We start from the raw sequence: 19,647 nt of genomic DNA, 5'->3' as shown, positions 1-19,647 counted from the left end.
GGCATGAAAATAATTTCCTCCCCTTTTTTTTTTCCAGAGTTTTCACATCTCTAAATGTCCCAGGCAACTCCCATCAGCAAGCCAGCCGAGTTCCATGTAACACATTTATTTCCATGTTCCTGAAGCAACGCTGAGCTGAGACCAGCTCCGCAAAGGGGCCTATAAAAAGCTCACTGCCTACACTCTCATTTTCCCCAGCTTCCTTTCTCTCTCGTCCATGACTTCAACATTTCCAGAGCGCTGATGTCTCAAACCTTGGGATAAACAGGTAGGTGTGGGGAACCCCCTGCCTCCATCAGAAAGCCCCTTCAAAGAGGGAGGGCTCTGGCAGAGCGGTGTAGCAGACAGCAGGGCAAGGGGGGCAGAGGTGGGTTGTGGCTGGAGGCTTGGGCATGACAGGAGGAGATGGAAGAGGTAGAAACAGGTAGAGAAAGGACTAGGGTTGGCACGGCACCCAGCTGGCTACCCAGGGATAGGCTTGCATAAAACAATCTGGAGATGTCCATTTTCACCCATCAATTCTAATGTTCTAAGAGTCCAGGGGCCTGCAAATCTCTTTCTCTCCCTGGGTCTTGGTTTCTCCATCTGTGAGACGTAGGCACTGTGAAATGTGACCTCCCAGAGTCTCACCAGCTCTGACCTTCTGACCTTAGTTCTGCTTCACAGTTGAGGTCTCTGAAGCCAGGTAACTTTCTACTTACCAGCTGCGTGGCCTCAGGCAAGCTTCTTTTTTGAGAGGGAGTCTTGCTCTGTTGCCCAGGCTGGAGTGCAGTGGCACGATCTTGGCTCACTGCAACTTCTGCCTCCCAGGTTCAAGCGATTCTCCTGCCTCAGCCTCCCAAGTAGCTGGGATTACAGGCACCCACCACATGCCCAGCTAATTTTTGTATTTTTAGTAGAGACGGGGGTTTCGCCATATTGGCCAGACTGGTCTCGAACTCCTGACCTTATGATCCACCCACCTCGGCCTCCCAAAGTGCTGGGATTATAGGCATGAGCCACTGTGTCCAGCCCAAGCAAGCTTCTTATTTCATAGTGGGTAGGAGGATTAATGGGTGGATCCATGTGGTACACTCAGATGGTGCCCAGCATGGCACCTGACCCTATGACTCAGGTGTAGGAGGAAGCAGAGGCACCTAGAGACAGGTGCGGTGTCACCTGACCACATGAGGGGCTGAGCAGCAGTCAGTCCTTCGGATGTCTCATGGATACTTGGAATGTTGCCCTGAACCCCTCCTGCACCCCCTTCGGGGGTCCTGGTTTGCCAAGGGTCTGAAGAGGCTAGGCAGGAAGATGGCCACAGAGCAGGGCACAAGTGCTGGGCCCTGTGTCTCTGGTATTCAGATGCTGCTTTGCTCTGGGCCCCCAGGGCCTGTCTTCCCACTTCCAACTCTGGTTTGGCACAGGGTGAGATAGGGAGAGCTCAGCAGCAGGGCTGTACAGAGGATACATGGCAAGGGTAGCCACCCCCATGGCAGTAGGAGGAGAAGCGGGTCAGGGGCTCAGAGTCGCATTTCCAGTCGGCACGCTCTCTGGGGTTTCCAATTTCATGCCAGTGTGATCTATGTAGATTTGTTTCCTCCTGTGCCCTCACTGCCACCCTCCTTGCTCTGTGGCTTTGCCTTCAAATCCCAGATGCTGGCCTCAGCTCTGCTCTCTGGATTCAGAGCCCTGTCCTGACATACCTGCCCTCCTTGCTGCAACAGCTGCTCATGCACTATCTGCTGAGGTTTTCGGGCTCCCAGAACCATCTGCCTGAGCCCCACCCAGAGTGATCAGGAAGAAGCTAGGGAGCACAGATTTAGGGGAGGCCAGAGGAGAGGCAGGAAGAGTGCAGGGGAGTGGACCTGGCGAGAAATCAGCAGCAGCCTCCGGGCGGAGAGGGGGGTGGCATGCAGAGAAACCACAGTGCAATAAGGGAGTATTCAGATCACCTTATCACCTTTCAGTCCGGGCTCCCCCACGCTGCCCATCAGTCCCTGCAAGACAAAGCCCAAGGCCAGCTGTGATGGGACTCTAGGCCACAGAAGTCAGGAGCCCTGGCTTAAACACGACTTGCTGCAAGATCCCGTGCTAGATCTCCCAACCTCAGTGTTCACATCTGTAAAAGGGGGCAAATGACTCCAATCTCACAGGGCAAGGGTGTGGACTGAAGGAGCTATGAGAAGAGGCAGTGCACCACAGCACTGCAGACAAATCCAGAGGAAGAAGGAACTGGTGGGGAGGGAAGGGCTTAATGAGCCGTGTCACACGCACGTTGGTTAAATTGGGTCCTCCCTGGGATGTGGTCTAGCAGTCTTGGCCTGCCTTCCTGCTGCACGCCCTTCCCACTCAGGGATGGGCTAAGTTCACTGGTTTGCCATGGTAGTTTCTATGGCCCTGGTGATGTCCCCCACTGGACTTCCAGTGCCTCGAGGCCTGGAACCCTGTCAGACTCATGCTCAGCTAGAGGAGGATGTCTGGCCTAAATGACATACAGATGATGCCTGGCTCTGAGGCCAGAGCTGACAGCTCCTGACCTGCCCAGCTTCCTCCTAGCACCCCTCTGAGCATCCTACCATCCTCCCTTCCCCCAGCATCATCTAAGGTCACCCTTCCTTCTGGGCTGAAATGGGTCGGGGGTGCCCAGCTTGGACAAGGCCTGAATCGGGGGAACATCCCTTGCTTACCTTCATGCCCTTGGGTCCTGGGTAGCCAATGGGACCCAACACTCCTAAGTCACCCTGTGGGGAGAGAAAGAGAAGAGGGTGCTGTGAGCAGTGGCCCACAGGAGGCTGGCCTGGGTGGTGGGGACAATCCCCAAGGTCCCTGGGCCTGGGCTTCCAAAGATGCAACTCTGTAGGATTGATCTTGGCATCTGGAATGTTCTTCATCCAGAGACCTTCACTAAAGTGCTGGAATAAACTTCATAAAGATCCTTGCCCAAGCTCATTTCTAGACTGCTGCCCCTTCCCTATCCCCATTCCTTTCCATATTCAGTATTTCTCTCCTATATCTGATTCTTTACCCCATATCAGGGATAAAGGGCTTTTCATTTGGCTATTTTGGACCCTCAGGCTTTCTCTCTATCTGTCCCCCCGGAGCTGCTGTAAGAGTTAAATTCAGCATAAATGGAAGTTCTGACTCCTCTGGCTACATGAGGGGAGGCACCTCCCGCTTCCCAGAGGCTTGGCTCTCTCTGAGGAGGGCAGCAAGTAAGGAGTGAGGCTGTTGATCCCAGAAATCCCAGGGTTGATGGTGGACCCTGTGGGACACTATAATCAGCTGGCAGATCCTGGACCACAGGTTGGAGACCCAGCTTCAGATCAGATCAGCCGGTCCAAGGTGAGAAAAATGGAGTTCCCGACCTAGAAAGCCAAGTTCTCTTCGCGGGTGTGCAGTTTGCAGATGACAGCTCAGCCTGGCTGAGTGCTGTCCCCATGACGCCTCTCCTGTCCTTTCCAGAGCCTTCCTTCCTCTGCAAGGAAGGCTCTGGGAAGCACTCAGCCAGGCTGAACTGCCGTCTGCAAACTCCACACCGTCCCTCTGTCTCTCTCCCCAGGGGCATTCCACTGCACAGGCCCCGTGGCCCTTCCAGCAGGAGCCAGGCAGGAATGTGATTTTTCATTCTCTGTCCACCCAGTGGACAGCAGACCACTGGATCCCACTCTCCTCTGGGACTCACTCATTGTGTGAACTGGGGGAACTTGATGTCTCCATGCCTCGGTTTCTTCATGTGACAAGTGAGGACGTACAATACTGTGTACCTGCCAGCCTTGTTTCCAGGAGAAACTGATTTCACATGTAAATACTTAGCAATGTCTGGAGGCATTTTTAGTTGTCACAACTTAAGAGGTGCTATTGGCATCTGGTAGGCAGAGGCCAGGGATGTGGCTGAGCATCCTGCAGTGCACAGAACAGCCCCCGCCACGAATAACCATCCAGCCCAAATGTCAGTAGTGCCAAGGTCCAGGAACCCTGGTACAGAGTGAAGAAGCGGCTGACTTTTCTCTTAACCAGCCTACGCCTTTTCCCTCAAATCTCACTTCTGCCCACTCCATCACTCCCTCAGCCACAACCATAACATTAAGTCTGCACTCAGAGAAAGGGAGACCCTGAAAATACCCTCCTCTCTCCCTTGTCCATCCTCCGTGACTGATCTGAGTGTCTGGCTGCTGTGTGGTTTCAATGTGCCTGACCTCTCTGGGCCTCTGTTTCCTGCTACCCGATCAGGCTCTACGGAGGCCCCTGGCAAGTGCTCTGAGGTGGGGGCACAGCTCTGAAGCATTGGAGGAACAAAGGCTGCCCCAGTAGCCAGGCTCAAGAATGGGAACTGGAGTTCTTGTCGGAGCTGCCTGGAGACGTCTCGGAGGGAGGCCAGGCAGAGAATGAAAAATCACATTCCTCCCTGGCTCCTGCAGGAAGGGCCAAGGGGACTATGTGATGGAATGCCCCCGAGGAGAGAGACAGACAGACAGACGGTGTGGAGTTTGCAGATGGCAGCTCAGCCTGCCTGAGATGATGCCGATTCTCACTCTCCCAACCCCAGAACAACTGGAGTCTGGCCTTGGCCCATCCTGACCTGTGTGATCTTGGGCAAATGCTTCCCCTTTCTGGACTTTAGGATTCCCATTTGATTGGATTAAACAAAACCTCCCAGCTGAGCCTTTGCTAAGAAATTCTGCTTTCAGGCCCAGCGTAGTGTCATGGCTCACGCCTATAATCCCAGCATTTTGGGAAGCCTAGGTAGGAGGATTGCTTGAGGCCAGGAGTTCAAGACCAGCCTGGGCAACATAGGGAGACTCAATCTCTACAGAAAATATTTAAAAATTAGCTGGACATGGTGATGCATGCCTGTGGTACCAGCTACTCGGGAGGCTGAAGCAGGTGGATCCTTTGAGCCCTGGAGTTCAAGGTTACAGTGAGCTATGATAGCGTCATTGAACTCCAGCCTGGGTGACAGAAAGAGACCCTATCTTTGAAAAAAAAAAGAGAGAGAAAGAAATTCTGCTTTCAGGTCCCATCAAATAATCTCACTGAGAAAGTGAGGGCTCAGTTTAATGGGTGATAATAATAAGCAAATGCCAGTTGCCAGCACTGTGCTGGGCACTTGACCTGCTTTAACCCAGTAATTCCTCACCACAGCCCATGAAGATCAGTCTACTACTGTCCCCATTTCATAGATGAGGAAACTGAGGCTCTGAGAGGTTAGGGCTCCAGCGATATCACGGAGTCGGGGCACCGCTGGGATTCACACTAGGCAGCCTGTCTCCAGAGCTTCTAGGCCATTCTGAGGTGGTCTCTGGAGAGGAGGGAGAGAAGCCGGATTGGAAGGGAGGCCAGCTCTCTGCAGAGAGCTGCATGTCCACAGGCCCCTCTGGCTGCTGCTTCTCTCCTTTCCTGGACGAAGGCAGCCAGGGTGGCCCGCCCAGAGCTCCCCCTGATGCACAAATAAACAGAGCGGGCTCTGCTGGAGGAGTCTTTCTCTGCCGGGGGCCAGGCAGGGCGGCAGGCAGAGGGGCCGCCAGCAGCTTGGGAACACAGGCTCTTTCTTCCTCCCTCCAGGCCTGAAGTGGCTTGTTGTGTGGGACTGAATTCAGTGCAGGCAGGATGGTCACCTTTGTGGGGCCTCGGGGAGTCACGGTGCAGCACCCCACTCCCCAGGTCCCACTCGCTGCCTCAGCAGGGCTCTCCAAAGGGGTCTGTGTGTGGTGGGGGCAGGGACCTGGCATAGGCATCCAACCCCAGGGGAGAAGGAGTCTGGAAGAGAGACCCCTGCCTGCAGGCCACACCCGGAGAAGGTGCCAGCTTGCATAGGGCAGGTCCCCCTGTGTTGGTGGGACCCCCACATTGGGCTACAAAAGCATTTCTGGGAGGAACAAAGAAAACTCCAGGCCAGCATCCCCCGAGGGCAGCTTGCAGAGCAGCCGTCTACTGTGTACCAGATGCCCTCGAGGCCAGCTTGGACAGAGCCACTCAGAATGTCATGTCCCCATGAAAAAGAATAATGAGTAAGTCCCTTAATTTGGATCCTGTTTCCACTTTTCTCTAAGCTCCCAGACACCGCACGACACACTGTGCCCTTCGTCTCAGTGACTCCCACCAAGAACACAATCGGTCCTGTCTGTCACCATTTAAAGAACACCCACTGTGTGCCAGATGCACGCTATCCACTTTGAACCCTCCTTAGCAATAGCTAAATGTCACTCTGGGCATCTTTGCCATGCCAGGGACCATGCTGGTGGCTTGGACGCTCACCAGCTGCTCACAGTAACCCCAGGAGGTAAGCACCATTGTCAGTCCCATTCCATTTTACAGATGGGAAAACTGAGGCTTAGGGACAGGTGATGTAACCTGCCTGAGATCTAGCAATAAACAGGGGGCAGAGGCAGGACCAGAACCCAGGTCTGTCCATCCATCTGTCTGTCTGACCCCACAGTCCATGCTCACAAGGCCTGAGTTGGCTGTTGACCAAAAAAAAAAAAAAAAAAAAAAAACACTCAAGGTTGCCTTTCCTGTTGCTATGTCTCACATGAGACAGGGCATCAGGTCAGGTTGGAGACTCAGAAAAATTGAGTTGTGCTCCCCTGACTGCCAGCCAGTGGACCCCCGGAGGCTAATGTGGGGAACGGCCGGTGCCCATCCTTCATGATGGTTACTCACACATCTCACCTTCCTGCCCTGCTCTTCCTCCTTAGCTGCGACACACTTAGCCACTGACATATCTCCCCGACCCTGGCTCAAGCTGTTTCCTATACCCGGAGTGCCATGCCCGCCACTGGCACTGTTAATGCCCATTTGTCCTTTGGCCTCCAGCGCTAACATCACTTCCCTGACCCCAAGACCAGGTCATGCCCCTGCTGTCAGGCCTCAGAGCCCCATGCCTCTCGCTCAGGGCCCTTCTGACACTGACCATCCTTTCTGCGTGTGCCTGTGGGCCACCACCTGTGCTGCCCCCAGACCAAAGGCAGGTGCCTGCTCTGAGGACCTCACCTCTGTGATCCCAGTGCCTAGCACAGGGCACAGCTCTGAGGAGGTGCTTGATAAAAGTGGCTTAATGATGGTGAAAAAGAAAGCTAAACACGCTCACTTGTAATCCCTCTGAGGACTGCCTTTGAAGGCCAACAATGCCAGGCGGGTTAGGGACAGGGACCTGGAGCTGTGGTCAGTTCTGGCTGCTGTGTGGTCTTACTAAGCACCATCTGTCACACCAGAACAGCCCTGGCACTGCCCAGTCCATGCTGTCACACACCCGCTATCTCTGTTCAGCACAGAAGTCTTGAGGAGCTGGGGATACAGTACAACAGTGGAGAGTGTGAGCTGTGACAGGCCAGGTCCAGCTGATTGGCTGTGTGACCTTGGGCAGGTGCTTCACCCTCTCTGAGGCTCAGTTTCCTTAAGTGTAAATTGGTGGCCCCACTTCCTACCCTCAGAGGGCTGTCGTGACAACTAAAAACTTGGCACAGCATTGGGCACAAGAGGGTTTGGCGCATGCCAGGTGGTGGGGTATCTAACTTTGCTTTACAGACAAGGAAACAAAGGCAGGTGATCATTTAGTGGCAGAATAAGGTGGACAAATCCATTGCCCCTCACATGCTGGGTTTGTGGCCAGATCACATGTTCTTTGGGTCTCATTAAATTGTGGAGGAGCCAAAATTTCCTCTGTGTCACTCTGAATAAAAAGGACAGAAATCGTCTTTGTTGAGCAGATTCTGGAATCAGGCACAGTTTTCTTGAGGGCCTGCCAAAGGGTTTCAGTTACTCAAAGAGGGCTGTGTGGAGGCCCTCTCACCTCTGAGGCTGCAGGGAGCCACCGGTGGCTCACTGGAATTGAGGCATATGGACCCAGGTGACAAGCCCGACACTTCCACTCTCTAACTGGTGACCTCGGCTTCACAAGGCCTCCCCAGCCCAGTGCATGCGTTGCACACATAGCAGACAGACGCTCAATAAATGTTAGTTTGTCCTCTCACACCCTTCCTCCCGGCTGCAGGGACCCGGGGGACGGAAGGAAGGTTTGGCTTCAGTCTGCATGCAAATTGCTTCAACTGACTAGACAGAGGCATTGAATAAATTTGAATTTCCACTAAAATGATTATCAATACATGGAATTCCCATTTGCTCAGCTAAAAACCCACATCCTCTGGAAAACCGTAGGTGACTCACAATCCCTCTTCCTCTTTAACTTCTGGTTAGAAAATTCCTTTCCTTTCCAGCTCTTTGGGGAGACAGTTTTTTTCCCCAGGCACAGAAGCTGCTGTTCCCAAAAATCCAGGGTGGAAGGAGGCATTTGCTCAGGGAGCAGAGGTGATTTGATGGGCTCAGGCCCAGCCCTGTGATCCCACAGTTACAGGAGAGAGGACACTTCATCTTGGCAGTGAAAAGAATCTAAAAACTGAGGAAGGAGGCTGAAAGTGGCCAAAAAAAGACACAGCATGAAGGAACCGCAAGGCAGAACAAATCAGCTCTGGGAAAAGGGGGTACCATGAAATGCAGAAAGGCCCAGGGCTCTGCCCCCAGTGCAGGCTGCTCAGAAGCAAAAAGAGGAGTGCCCTGGACTAGGACTTGAGATTCATGGCCCCCATCCTCACCTGCCAGGTATGTGACCTTGACCAAGGGCCTCAGTTTTCCCATTTGCCAAAAGGGTTTCTCCTAAGAGACACTGCAAATAGCGTTGCCAGACTGGACAATTAAAAAGACAGGATGCCCAGTTAAATTTGAATATCAGATAAACAATGAGTGACATTTTAGTATAAATGTGTTCTAAATATTGCATCTGACATTCAAATTTAACTAGGTGTCATATTTTATCTGGCAACCTTAACAGTGGAGTGCAGCAGAGAGCGCAGGTAAGAATGACCTTTTAAAGAACCAGCAGGTACCAGCACTTTGGGAGGTCGAGGCAGGCAGATCGCTTGAGCCCAGGAGTTGGAGACCAGCCTGGGCAATGTGGCGAAATCCTGTCTCTACAAAAAGAAAATACTAAAATTAGCTGGGCGTCATGGTACACACCTGTTGTCCCAGCTACTTGGGAGGCTGAGATGGGAGGATCACTTGAGCCCAAGAGGCAGAAGCTGCAGTGAGCCAAGACTGCACCACTGAACTCCAGCCTGGGAGACACAGTGAGACCCTGTCTCAAAAAAAAAAAAAAAAAAAAAAAGAACCAGGAGGGCTATGATGCTATAGTCCAAAACCCCACAATCTGTGTTTATTCCACTAAGCAATATTCTTGCTCCTCTCAGGACCCAACCTAGTGAACGCTGGGATGATGACAAATAGGAACATGTGCCAAGGATGACAGACAGGATATGTAAACATCCCTTCAGAAAGGCTTTGGGACTGGAATTGTTTAGCCTGAAGAAGGAGCCCTGGGAAGCACAGACAAAGACCATTTTACACCTCAAACAGCCTCACTCAGGGACAGTGAGGACGACTCGGGCTCCATCCACAGGAAAACTCCAAACAAAGAGAGCGAGCTCTGTAGAATGGACTAGGCTCCCACAGAGGGAGGGACTTTTTGCACTGGAGGTGTTCAATTTGGAGTTTAATCACCATATGACCAAGATGCTCCAGAAGGGATTCCTGTTGGGCTTAGAGAGGGTCAGATTAGAAGACTTCTAGAGAGCTCTCGAATTCCCATGGCAGATATTTTTTTCCAAAGCATTTAGGTCAATGCCTTGTGCCAAAGAAGGTGCTCAGCAAAGTCCTACTGAATGGACATCAGGGATGACAAATTTATGACTCATGTGTTGACACTTCCTCAACCCCAGCCAAGGCAGACATCACTTATCAATTGCAGCACTCTCTCCCACCAAGTTCCAATGTGACTGTGAAATTTTTGTCAATTCAGTAACCCGGATAGCTGCTACCAGGTGTAAAATATCACGTGTGTGTAATATAATAACACCAACAATAGCTATTATTATCATAACTAGTACTTCTTGAGTGCTTACTACATACTAGGCACTTCACATATTAATTTATCTATATCCTCACTCACAACAATCCTCCAAGTTAGGTACCACTATTGTTCCCATTTTACAGATGAAGAAACCGAGGCACAGGGTGGTTAAAAATTTTGCTCACGATTGTGATTACAGGAGTGGTAGAGCTAGGATTTGAACCTAGGTGGTCTGGTTCCAGAAACTGTTCTCTTAGCCACTGGACTGGAATGGACTGTGTGTTTCTGTGGTTCTAACAAGAGTGGATACAATTATCCCATTTCACAGAGGGGATCCCTGAGGCTCAGGGAAGTGAGGCCAAGGTGAAGTTCAGTCAGGAGGTAGCAAAGTCAGGATTCAGACACGGAGAGCTCTCACCTCCTGCCCACCCCACCCAGGTTCTGCTCCCACTCACCTGAGCAGGCACAGATGGCCACAGGGACATCTGGGCCTTCTTCCCAGGACTGGCCTTCCCTGAGCGATGGGGTCCCCTGCCTCCCTCAGGGACCTCCTCCAGCCTCCCTCTGAGCAGAATTTCTCAGTACAGTTGCTGGAGTGGTAAAGCTGGAAGCTCATTTGTCAAGCTAGCAGATAGTTTACTTGTGTCCCTCCATGGGCCCCCAGACTCAAACCCCATGAGGAATGACCCAATGCACAGGGCGGAGGGGGCATCAGATTATGGGGACACTTGGAGTGTCATTTCCCAGGCCCTGACCTCTCACTGGCCCCTGGGGCTGGGCCCAAGGTTAACACTCATTCCACTGAAAGCGCAGCAGGGGCCCTGGCTTTGGCTAGAACCACTCCTCGAGGCCTACACCACCTGGATGGAGTCAGGTCAGATCGCCTCCCACCTCCTCGTGTATAGGCCTCTCTCAGTCCTGGGCATTTCAGGAGGTAATAACAAGAATTATTATAACAATATTTTCCACTAGCACTAACTGGGTGCCAGATCCTGTGCCAAGGACTACACATATGATGCCTCCTTTAATCCTCGTGGCCACTCCAGGATGATTCTGCTATCACCTCTATTTCACAGATGAGGAAACTAGGCCCAGAGAAGGTAAGTGGCTTGGCCCAGGTCACACAGCCAGGATGTGGTGGGCCTGTGACTTGAACCTAGGTGGTCTGGCTCCAAAGTCTGCCTGGAGGAAAAGAGTGCAAAAGACCACCCTGCCAGCTACCTTCTCCCTCTGGACCTGGAACACCTCGCTTGTGAAATAAGTATGCCATCACCACTTGCCCACACCTCCTTGCAGAGCGACGGCCATGCACGCAGCAGGTGTGAAAGTGCTTTGGCAATCTTGTGTTCCAAGTGCTCATCTCATTTAACTAATAAGGAAACAGGCTCAGAGAAGGTGATCCACCTGAGGCCACACAGCAGGGCTCTCCTCCCTCAGCCGCCCGCCCTCCCCTACCCACCTTCCCCTACCCACCTTCCTCACCCAGGTTGGTCTCTCCTGGCCCCCCAGCCCCTCTGGGGGTTTGATGAGAAAAGGGTCTTTTCAACCTCCCCTGCAGGGCCTGCTCCTGGCTCCCCACACGCTGGCTCCACCCTGAGTCTCCTCAACACCCACCTGCTGCCCCAGGCATCAATGTACTTACAATGAGGCCGGGGACTCCAGGGGGGCCTGGCAGGCCCAGTTCTCCCTGCAGATAGAGAGAGACCAAGGTGGTTACTTGTCCCATCTCCCTCCAGGGCCCCTCCCTCCATGTCATCCTCCACACAGGCACCTGGTGGGGTCTTTCAGAGCTGAACACGCCTTATTCCTGACCACAGGCTCCAGGGACTTTCCTGAGCCTGGCCTGGAGTTTGGACCACAGCCATCCCCTCTCTGCCATCAGCTTTCCACATCTGTCAAATGGGGAGGTCGGACTTCCAAATCCAGTATCTTCCCATTGGAAGCATAAAGGAATGAGCGGAATCGCGATCCAGGTCATACAGATGTGCATGGTGCTTGACATTTCACGCTCATTTTATAGACAGGAAAACTGAAGCTCCAGAGGTTAAGTGATTCACCCAAGGCCAGGTGCAAGGAAATGACAAAGCCATGAGGGCTCCAAGCTGAGAGCCTCTAAGCCGGCCTCCTTCCCTTTCTCAGCCGGGAGGTGCTGTGGCCCTTGGAGAATCCTCCCCAGCACCCCACACCCTCACATTTCCTTCTTCCAGGGGCCCCCAGAGACTGGAAAGAGTTCTAGCCTGGGAGTCAGGAGACGAGGCTGTGTGTGTGATTTATCCCCCTATACCTCAATTTTCTCGTCTTAAACATGGATCTTCCGTGGCCCACATGAGAAATGACAGGTGGAAGGGTTTGAGTCCAGTTCAAAATGGAAAAGTGAGAATAAAACTCCAGGGCTCTAGACATTGTGATTAGCAATGAGAAGTAAGCAACAGCCTTCACTTCAAATGAGAGGAAGAATTGGACATCAGGTCCTTTCTTTTCCTCTATGCCAGCAGCATAAAGACATCCCTGCCGCTCCCCAAGGAAACTCGCAGAATGATACTGCATATCGCTAATAGTTAATCTAACAAATGCTGTATTGAGAGAGAGGCTCTGGTTTCCCCCCACCCCGTGCCTTTGCCGGTGCCCCTTCCTCCACCTGCAATGTCTCCCCAACTATCTCCTCATCCCAATGCAAATGTTACTTCCCTGTTCCCTTCTCCAAAGAGACACCTGGGACCTCTCTGATCCCACCCATCCCACTGCCTGTTGTGTGATAGAGGAGGGCAATGGCCCATGAACTCCTCAAGGGCAGGACTGTACCCCGGATTACCCGGTATTTTACACAGCCTCACCCACTGAACCTGTGTGATGAGGCAACACCTTGGCTGCCCTCCTTTCATTCTCACAACGGCTTTTTCTTTTTTTTTTTTTTGAGACAGAGTCTCACTCTCTTGCCCAGGCTGGAGTGTAGTGGCGTGATCTTGGCTCACTGCAACCTCCACCTCCTGGGTTCAAGCAATCCTCCCCCGTCAGCCTCCCAAGTAGCTGGGATTACAGATGCTTGCCACCACGCCCAGCTAATTTTTTGTGTTTTTAGTAGAGACGGGGTTTTGCCATGTTGGCCAGGGTGGTCTTGAACTCCTGGCCTCAAGTGATCTAGCCGCCTCGGCCTCCCAAAGTGCTGGGATTACAGACGTGAGCCACTGCGCCCGGCCTCAGGCTGGAATTCCCCGCAATTTGCAGACAAGGAAACTGAGATTCAGGGAGGTGAATGGATTTTTCCAAGCTCACACACCTGACAAGTGGTACAACAAAATTCAAACCCAGGTCCGTAGGGCTCTGAGGTCAAGGCTATAATCCCCAAGGGAGCCCGGCTGGGTCAGGCTCAGGGAGCATTTGTGGAACTGAATTAGCGCCTAATCGGGTGCTGGTTATGAATGCAGCAGCCACCACTGCAGAGGGCACAGCTGGCACAGCTGCTCAGGCAGGAAGCCCCAGGGGGAGATGGGGAACCATGAACACCTTCTCCCACCAGGGCCTGGAGCCGGGAAGGGAAAGACAGACTCGGCTCCCCAGGGCAGGCTGACCTGGCTCCTCGTGGAACAGAGCCTGGGCCTCTAATTATTTACAAACTCTATAAACATGCCTGTGGTGGAGATTCCTTTGGAACTCAGCTCTTCCTTTTCTCCAAACACGGCCTGCAGACCGTTTGCTTCCCCATGCCTCTGCCGGCCCATAAACATTTCTGATGCTGTGTAAGATGGCAGCAGCCGGGGCCTCTCCGGTGGGGAGTGACCCATGAACCTTCCGAAGTCCTGGAAGTGGGGTGCAGCCTGGAGCTTTGGACCCAGGGGCTCAGTGGGCTGGGGACTTTTACAGGGGGGTGACATTGCAGCCACAGTAGACAGGAGCCTAGCGTTTAGAGACGTCATGTAATTTGTCCAAGGGTGCCCAGCTGGTACTTTACAGGCCTGGGATTTGACCCAGGTCTGTCTGACCCTAAAGCGTGTGCTCCTAAAATCTGCTGTGTGTTCATTCGGAATCTCGCTCCTGTTCCCAAAGACTTGAAATACTCACAGGGTTTCCATCCAGTCCGGGAGGGCCTCTTTCCCCAAAGACTCCAGGAAACCCCTGGAGGGCATGAGAGAGAACAAACATCTGTAGGTTAGTGTTGTCACCTTCAGGGTGGGCTTTGATCCAGACCCCCAGGGGGTACACAAGGACAATGTCCAAGCAGTCTCACTCCTTGGTCATGGGCAGACAGTGCGGTCCTGAGGTCACCCCTACCATCGACAAGCACCTGCACATAAAGAATTTCTCAGGGATCCTTTTATTTTCTACTCAGTCTCTGAAAAGAAAATGATACCCAGCTCCCCAGCATGAAAATGCCAATCACCTATTCTGAGATCTGGTCCTGATGGAATGGGAAAGACACAGACTAGGGGCAGGAAGCTGGATCTATGGCAGTTTTAAGAGCCTCTGTTTCCCCACTGGTCAAGGAGGAGAAGGCCTCTGTTGCATTTCCCAGCTCAGACCTTCTCTGATTGTGGCACATTCTTCAAAAGCCACCCAGTGAAATCATGATCCCCATTTGACAGATAAAGGAAACGAGGCTGTGAAAGAGTTAAGTGGCAAGGTCACACAAAGTCACACCACCAGTGAACATGAGCACAGCCTCCATAGGTGTTCAGCAGCTCAGAGAGATGCTGAGCTGCCCGGCCCAGGCAGGTCTGGCCCTCTTGCCCCATCCCTGACCCCACTCTGGAGGCCGCTCCACGCTCTGGGGAGATAGGCAGCTGGAAAAATATCAGCTGTAAGGACGCCTTCGGGGGCCGGGGACAGAACTCCATTCCTACTTCAAAAGGAAAAGAAAGTCCTCAAGCTTGGAGTTGGGGGAAACCTGTTCTCCTCCCCTCCTTGAATTCAAATCATTGTTTTTCCAGGGAAATGTAATTAAAAAAAAAAAAAAACAAAGCACATGTTTTCCTGACCAAGTGAATGCTGGGGCTATGATTCAAATGGTAAACATTCCTCATGGAGGATCATCCTGTTTCCGGTTTCTAATACTACTGGAGGAGTCCAGTGAGTACACTAAACCCAAAAGACCAAACCTATAAACAAAACCCAAACCAAAGTCTCTACTGGTTAGGCAAAGACACCTTGAAATGTGTGTGTGTAACCAGGTGTTTAGCCTGGCCCTGCCCCACAGCCCTACTCCCTTTAAATCTCTCCCCTGCCAGGAAGTCCTCTTGGATTGACATTCACCCCATAGAAGGTGTGGCTTCATTCAGACACCAAAAGGAGGAAATGAGAAGACGATAATGAAATTCAGACCAAGGTAGTCACTTTGCATGCAAGACTTCATTTTGCATTTGATATCTATCTTTGAGGGAAAAGTTATCGGTCCCATTTCACAGATGGGAAAATTGAGACTCGGTTAGGCAACATCACATGGCCAAGGTCATAAAGCAAGCAGAGCCCAGGTCCACCTCTGGAGTTTGGCATGTTCATATGAGCTATGCACGGGCAAAGCCTGGTATGCAGAAGCTGCTCAAACGCGTGTCCAACTGGTTGCAGAGGGTGGCAGAGGAGTGTGGCAGGGGAGGGTGTGTGTGTGTGTCCAGATCATGTCTTTGTGGGGGCATATCTGACCTTACCCAAGCTTCCTCCGCCACATCTTTAGGGTCTCCCCTGGTAAATTCCAGTCTCACCTAAACCAGCTCTTCTTGGTCATGCTGAAGGTAGATCATCTCACCTCCTGGGACAAGAATCAGCCAGGTGGGCTGTGTCCAGGGGATCCTTCTTTTTTTTCATGATACAGGGTCTCACTCTGTCATCCAGGCTGAAGTGCAGTGGTGTGATAACTGCTCACTGCAACCTCTGCCTCCTAGTGATCCTGCCGCCTCAGTCTCCCAAGTAGCTGGGACTACAGACGCACACCACTACACCTGGCTAATTTTTGTATTTTTGGTAAAGATGGGGTTTCTCCATGTTGCCCAAGCTGGCCTCAAACTCCTGGGCTCAAGCGATCTGCCTGCCTCGGCCTCCCAAAGTGTTGGGATTACAGGTGTGAGCCATGGCGTCCAGCCAGGGGCACCTTCTGAAGGCATTGAGTTCCCACCTCTTGCCTCTGAACTTTGGGGTAGAAGGACCTGGTAGGAGAGGAAAGCAACTCCTTGAGACAAGGGCAATGTTGTCTGGCTGGGCACCTGGCTGACTCCACATGGCCTACAAGGGACAGAACTTGTAGTCCTGCCCTGTTCTCCAAGTCCAGCATATGGAGATGGCCTGCAGATGAGCCCTGGCTCTCCTCTAGGCTGGCTGTCTGACCTTGGGCAGGCCCCCACACTTGACCCTCTGTCCTGCTCAGGTTGGAGGTGTGTGATCTCTAAGGACCCTTTAGGACCCTGTGATGCCCAATATATTCACATACAGCAGCTGCCAGGCAGGTCTCAGACCCATGGGTCTGCATTCAGAGGCCATTCCAGGCTGGCCAGCCTGCCCCAAGACAGTCCTGACTGCACCACCCACGGGCCTCTTGGGGCCTCAGTTTTCTTTGCCATCCAAAAGGGAGTGCTGTGAGGATGAGCTGAGATGCCACATGGAGGGTGCCTCAGTGAGGGTGCCTCACTGCCACATGGGAGGCCTCAGCCATGTGAGGGAATGTCTCTGAGGTATAAGCAAGGGAGAGACGGTCATCAGAATTTTGAGTCAGTTTCTGGAGGGGAGTAACCTCTGCAGACAAAATGCAGCCTGAGTCTAGCCAGAGGGTGATGATGGTGGGATGAAACAATCATAGCAACAGTAAACCCCAACAGCGTGACCATCCAACAGGTCCTATTATTGGCTGCATTTTTGAGATGAGGAAACTGTGATTCTGAGAGGTTAGGAAATGTTTCCAAAGTCACACAGCCCTGGCATAGCAGAGATGAGATTCGAACCTAGGCAGTGTGACTCCAGAACCTGTTCTCTTAACTACAACTGGACACTGAATGAACAGATGGACTAGAACCAGCCTACAGGCTCTCCAAGGGCTCATTAGAGCCCTGAGCTAATGTGCAAAAAGGAATGGCATGATTGATGCTGAGGACTGGTTCTGCTTGGACATGCTGAGGGCCTCCGGGAGTCAACCCCTGTCTCCATCTTCAATCTCCCTTCCAATGGAGGGGTCAAGCAGATGACCTCTAGGAATCTAGGGTTTGTGATGAAGAGCACAGTGGTTGGAAAAAAGAGCTTTAAAAGTGCTGGAACAAATCTTTGATTGGAACAATCACAGATGGTCTAAGGATGAAAGGACCCGAGACGTTCTTGATGTTCACCACCTCATTACACCAATGGGGAGACTGCAGCCCAGAACACACCCAAGACCCCCTCACCCACTACCTTGCCTCATCCTTCCGCTACTAAGTGGCAGAGCCATTTCCAGCAGTCACCCCAGAGCTCCCTGGGTCTTAGAGTGGCGGCTGCTGAGCTGGAATGTATAGCCCCCACTTCAACCCCATCTGCTTCCCTCTCTCTGGCCATGCCTGCATGTGTAAGGTGACCACATGGCATGCATGCCCAGCCTGGCCAGCAGCAGGGACCTTCCTCCACATGCCCGAGCTCCTGGCTGCAGCGGGCTGGCCCCAGGCCCAAGGAATGAGCTTGGCTCCCTGCCAGGGCCCCAGCCACGTGGTTTCTCTACTTTCCCAGGTCGGGCCCCTCTGGAGAACTGAACACTTCATACTTGGAGCAGAACAAGGCCCAAGAGGAGATAGAACAAGGCTAAGGAGTGAGACTCTGCATTCTCTCTTGGCCACAACAACTCAGAGGAATAGAGCTGAGGACAGGGACGGTCCTCGCCACCACATCCAAAGCAGGATGCCAAGGAGAACTCAGAAGGCCATCTCCTCCACTCTTCTGCCTCCAGGAAGTGTCCACCCCAACCGTCTGCTCCAGGGGGTAGGATAGAGGGGCAGAGCAGCAAGAAACATCTAGAATCCAAAGTCCCCCTCATGCTCCTAAGGCTCAGGTCCCTGGCCTGCAAAACAGTCAGCACTGTCCCACTCACCTGGCAGGGCTGGGCTGAAGAAACGGTGAGATGTTTCTAATGCAGCCCCTGGTCAACTCTAATGTGCCATCACTACACTAGTTAGGGTTTATATCAAGAGTGGGAATATTTAATAACCTCTAGGAGAAGCCCACAAAAGGATCTTGGAGAACTTCTTACCAGGTGGACGTTCTCCAAGGCCTGGAAGTTCCTGCTTAAGTCTAACCTGCATCCTTCCTGCTGCACTCGAAGCAGCCATATTCTTTTCTAGGTGTGCAGGCTCCAAGCGTGCTGACATGGAAAGACCCCTGAACTTTCCCAGCCCCTTTCTCTCATGGTCTAAACATGTTTTTACCCTGCCCTCCTGAAATCCACTAGGAAATCTACTCAAGAAAAGTCACCTCAGGGGACAAGGAGAAAACAGGAAGGCAGAGTTCTCTCCAGGATTCCAGGGGCACCAACAGCCTGTGTCAGCTCTGGCTCACATCTGGGTCACTGGAGACCACACCCCCAGCTCACAGCATCACCTCAACTGAGAACCTTAATCTGCTTTGGCCTCAATTTCCCTACTTGGAAATAGGAATTCTCTGTTACTTGGCTGCTTGCTGCCTGTAATCTGAGAACTGGAAAGAGCCATGAACTTGAAGCCCAAATGCACTGTGTTAGAAGCCCTGCCTCTTCCCAGAGGACTGCGTGGCCTTGGGCAGGTCCCAGTCATCCCTGAGCCACACCCCAGGGAGTCGGTGCCAGGGCTGGGCCCTTCCAGCTCTAAGCTTTAGGGTCTTCCCTCCGGACTCACTGCATGAGGCCAGCCTTGGCAGTCCTGGCCAGGGGCTGTGAGTAAAGCTGTGCATGGTGGCCTGCCTTGCAGGGCCATCCCAGCAGGCTTGAAAGTACATTTGGAGAAGACAGGTAGAAGGACTCACTGCAGCATCTTCCTAGCCTGCTCGTAGAGACCCTTGGCTGGGAAACATGGCTCAGTCTCTCACTGTGAGTGATACTGAGCCATGCGCAACAAGCCAGGACAGGCCAGGAGAAACCCATTCAGCTCCAGCCAAGTTGGTAACATTTTCTACCTGGACCCCTCGCCAGAAAACCACAACATGTTCTCTTAGCAGGAGGTATGAGGAGGGATGAGAGCTGTGGACCAAGCTCTCCTCTGGAGGTTGAAGATGGGAGCAGAGAGAAGAGGGAGCCATGTGGAGAGTACCCTGCCCTGGAAAGCAAGTGTTCTGGATTCAGGTCTTGACTTTGCCAACAACTTGCTGTGAGATCTTAGGCAAGTGTCTTGCCCTCCCTGGGCTATGTCTGCTTATCTGTCTGAAAAAGAGTTTGGGCCAGGCCATCACGAAGGTTCCTATAGCTCTGATGTGCTTTGACCTCCACTTTCTCTTCCTCAGCTCCCGTTAGTAAAAGACTCTGACACATCGCCCTTCCAACTTGGATACTGAGGAGGCCGCATGCACGGGCCCGAGGTTTTGCCTGCTGGGGAAAGACTGACTACAGCAAAATCATCACCAGCCCTGCCAGAAATGACGCCAGCTGCAATCTGGCATGAAGGAATTCAGCTCATTCCCCTGTCACTTCCTTTTCTTAATAAGTGCCTAGAAACTGTCTGGCCTAAAGCTTGGATAAGGAGGAAAAACCATTCATGACAGGAGCCCCCAACCCCACCAGACAGATCAAGGGGTTTGGAGCAACAGCAACAGAGGGATGGCCCTAAAGACTGTCCAGGGTCTTTAGGCTGAGAGGCATG

General features: G+C 52.5%; 1 protein-coding gene across 5 annotated transcripts in view; it reads right to left on the bottom strand.

The window, feature by feature from the left end:
- COL27A1 (collagen type XXVII alpha 1 chain) overlaps positions 1-19,647 on the bottom strand; it is a 157,781-nt gene that overhangs the window by 79,383 nt on the left and 58,751 nt on the right. For all 5 annotated transcript variants that reach the window (XR_010130328.1, XM_031014649.3, XM_055350483.2 and 2 more), the window contains 4 exons: positions 13,940-13,993; positions 11,523-11,567; positions 2,670-2,723; positions 1,935-1,979 (listed from right to left, as the gene is read on the bottom strand). Coding sequence is in view for 4 of the 5 variants with exons in the window: in XM_031014649.3 (XP_030870509.2) it covers positions 1,935-1,979; positions 2,670-2,723; positions 11,523-11,567; positions 13,940-13,993 (198 nt within the window). In the remaining variant the exon portion in view is untranslated. The remainder of the gene's footprint in view (positions 1-1,934; positions 1,980-2,669; positions 2,724-11,522; positions 11,568-13,939; positions 13,994-19,647) is intronic.

The sequence above is a fragment of the Gorilla gorilla genome, chromosome 13, assembly GCF_029281585.2.
Source record: "Gorilla gorilla gorilla isolate KB3781 chromosome 13, NHGRI_mGorGor1-v2.1_pri, whole genome shotgun sequence".
NCBI lineage: Eukaryota > Metazoa > Chordata > Mammalia > Primates > Hominidae > Gorilla > Gorilla gorilla.
The sequence above is the reverse complement of the archived record's forward strand: the minus strand, read 5'-3'. Positions and strand labels throughout refer to the sequence as shown.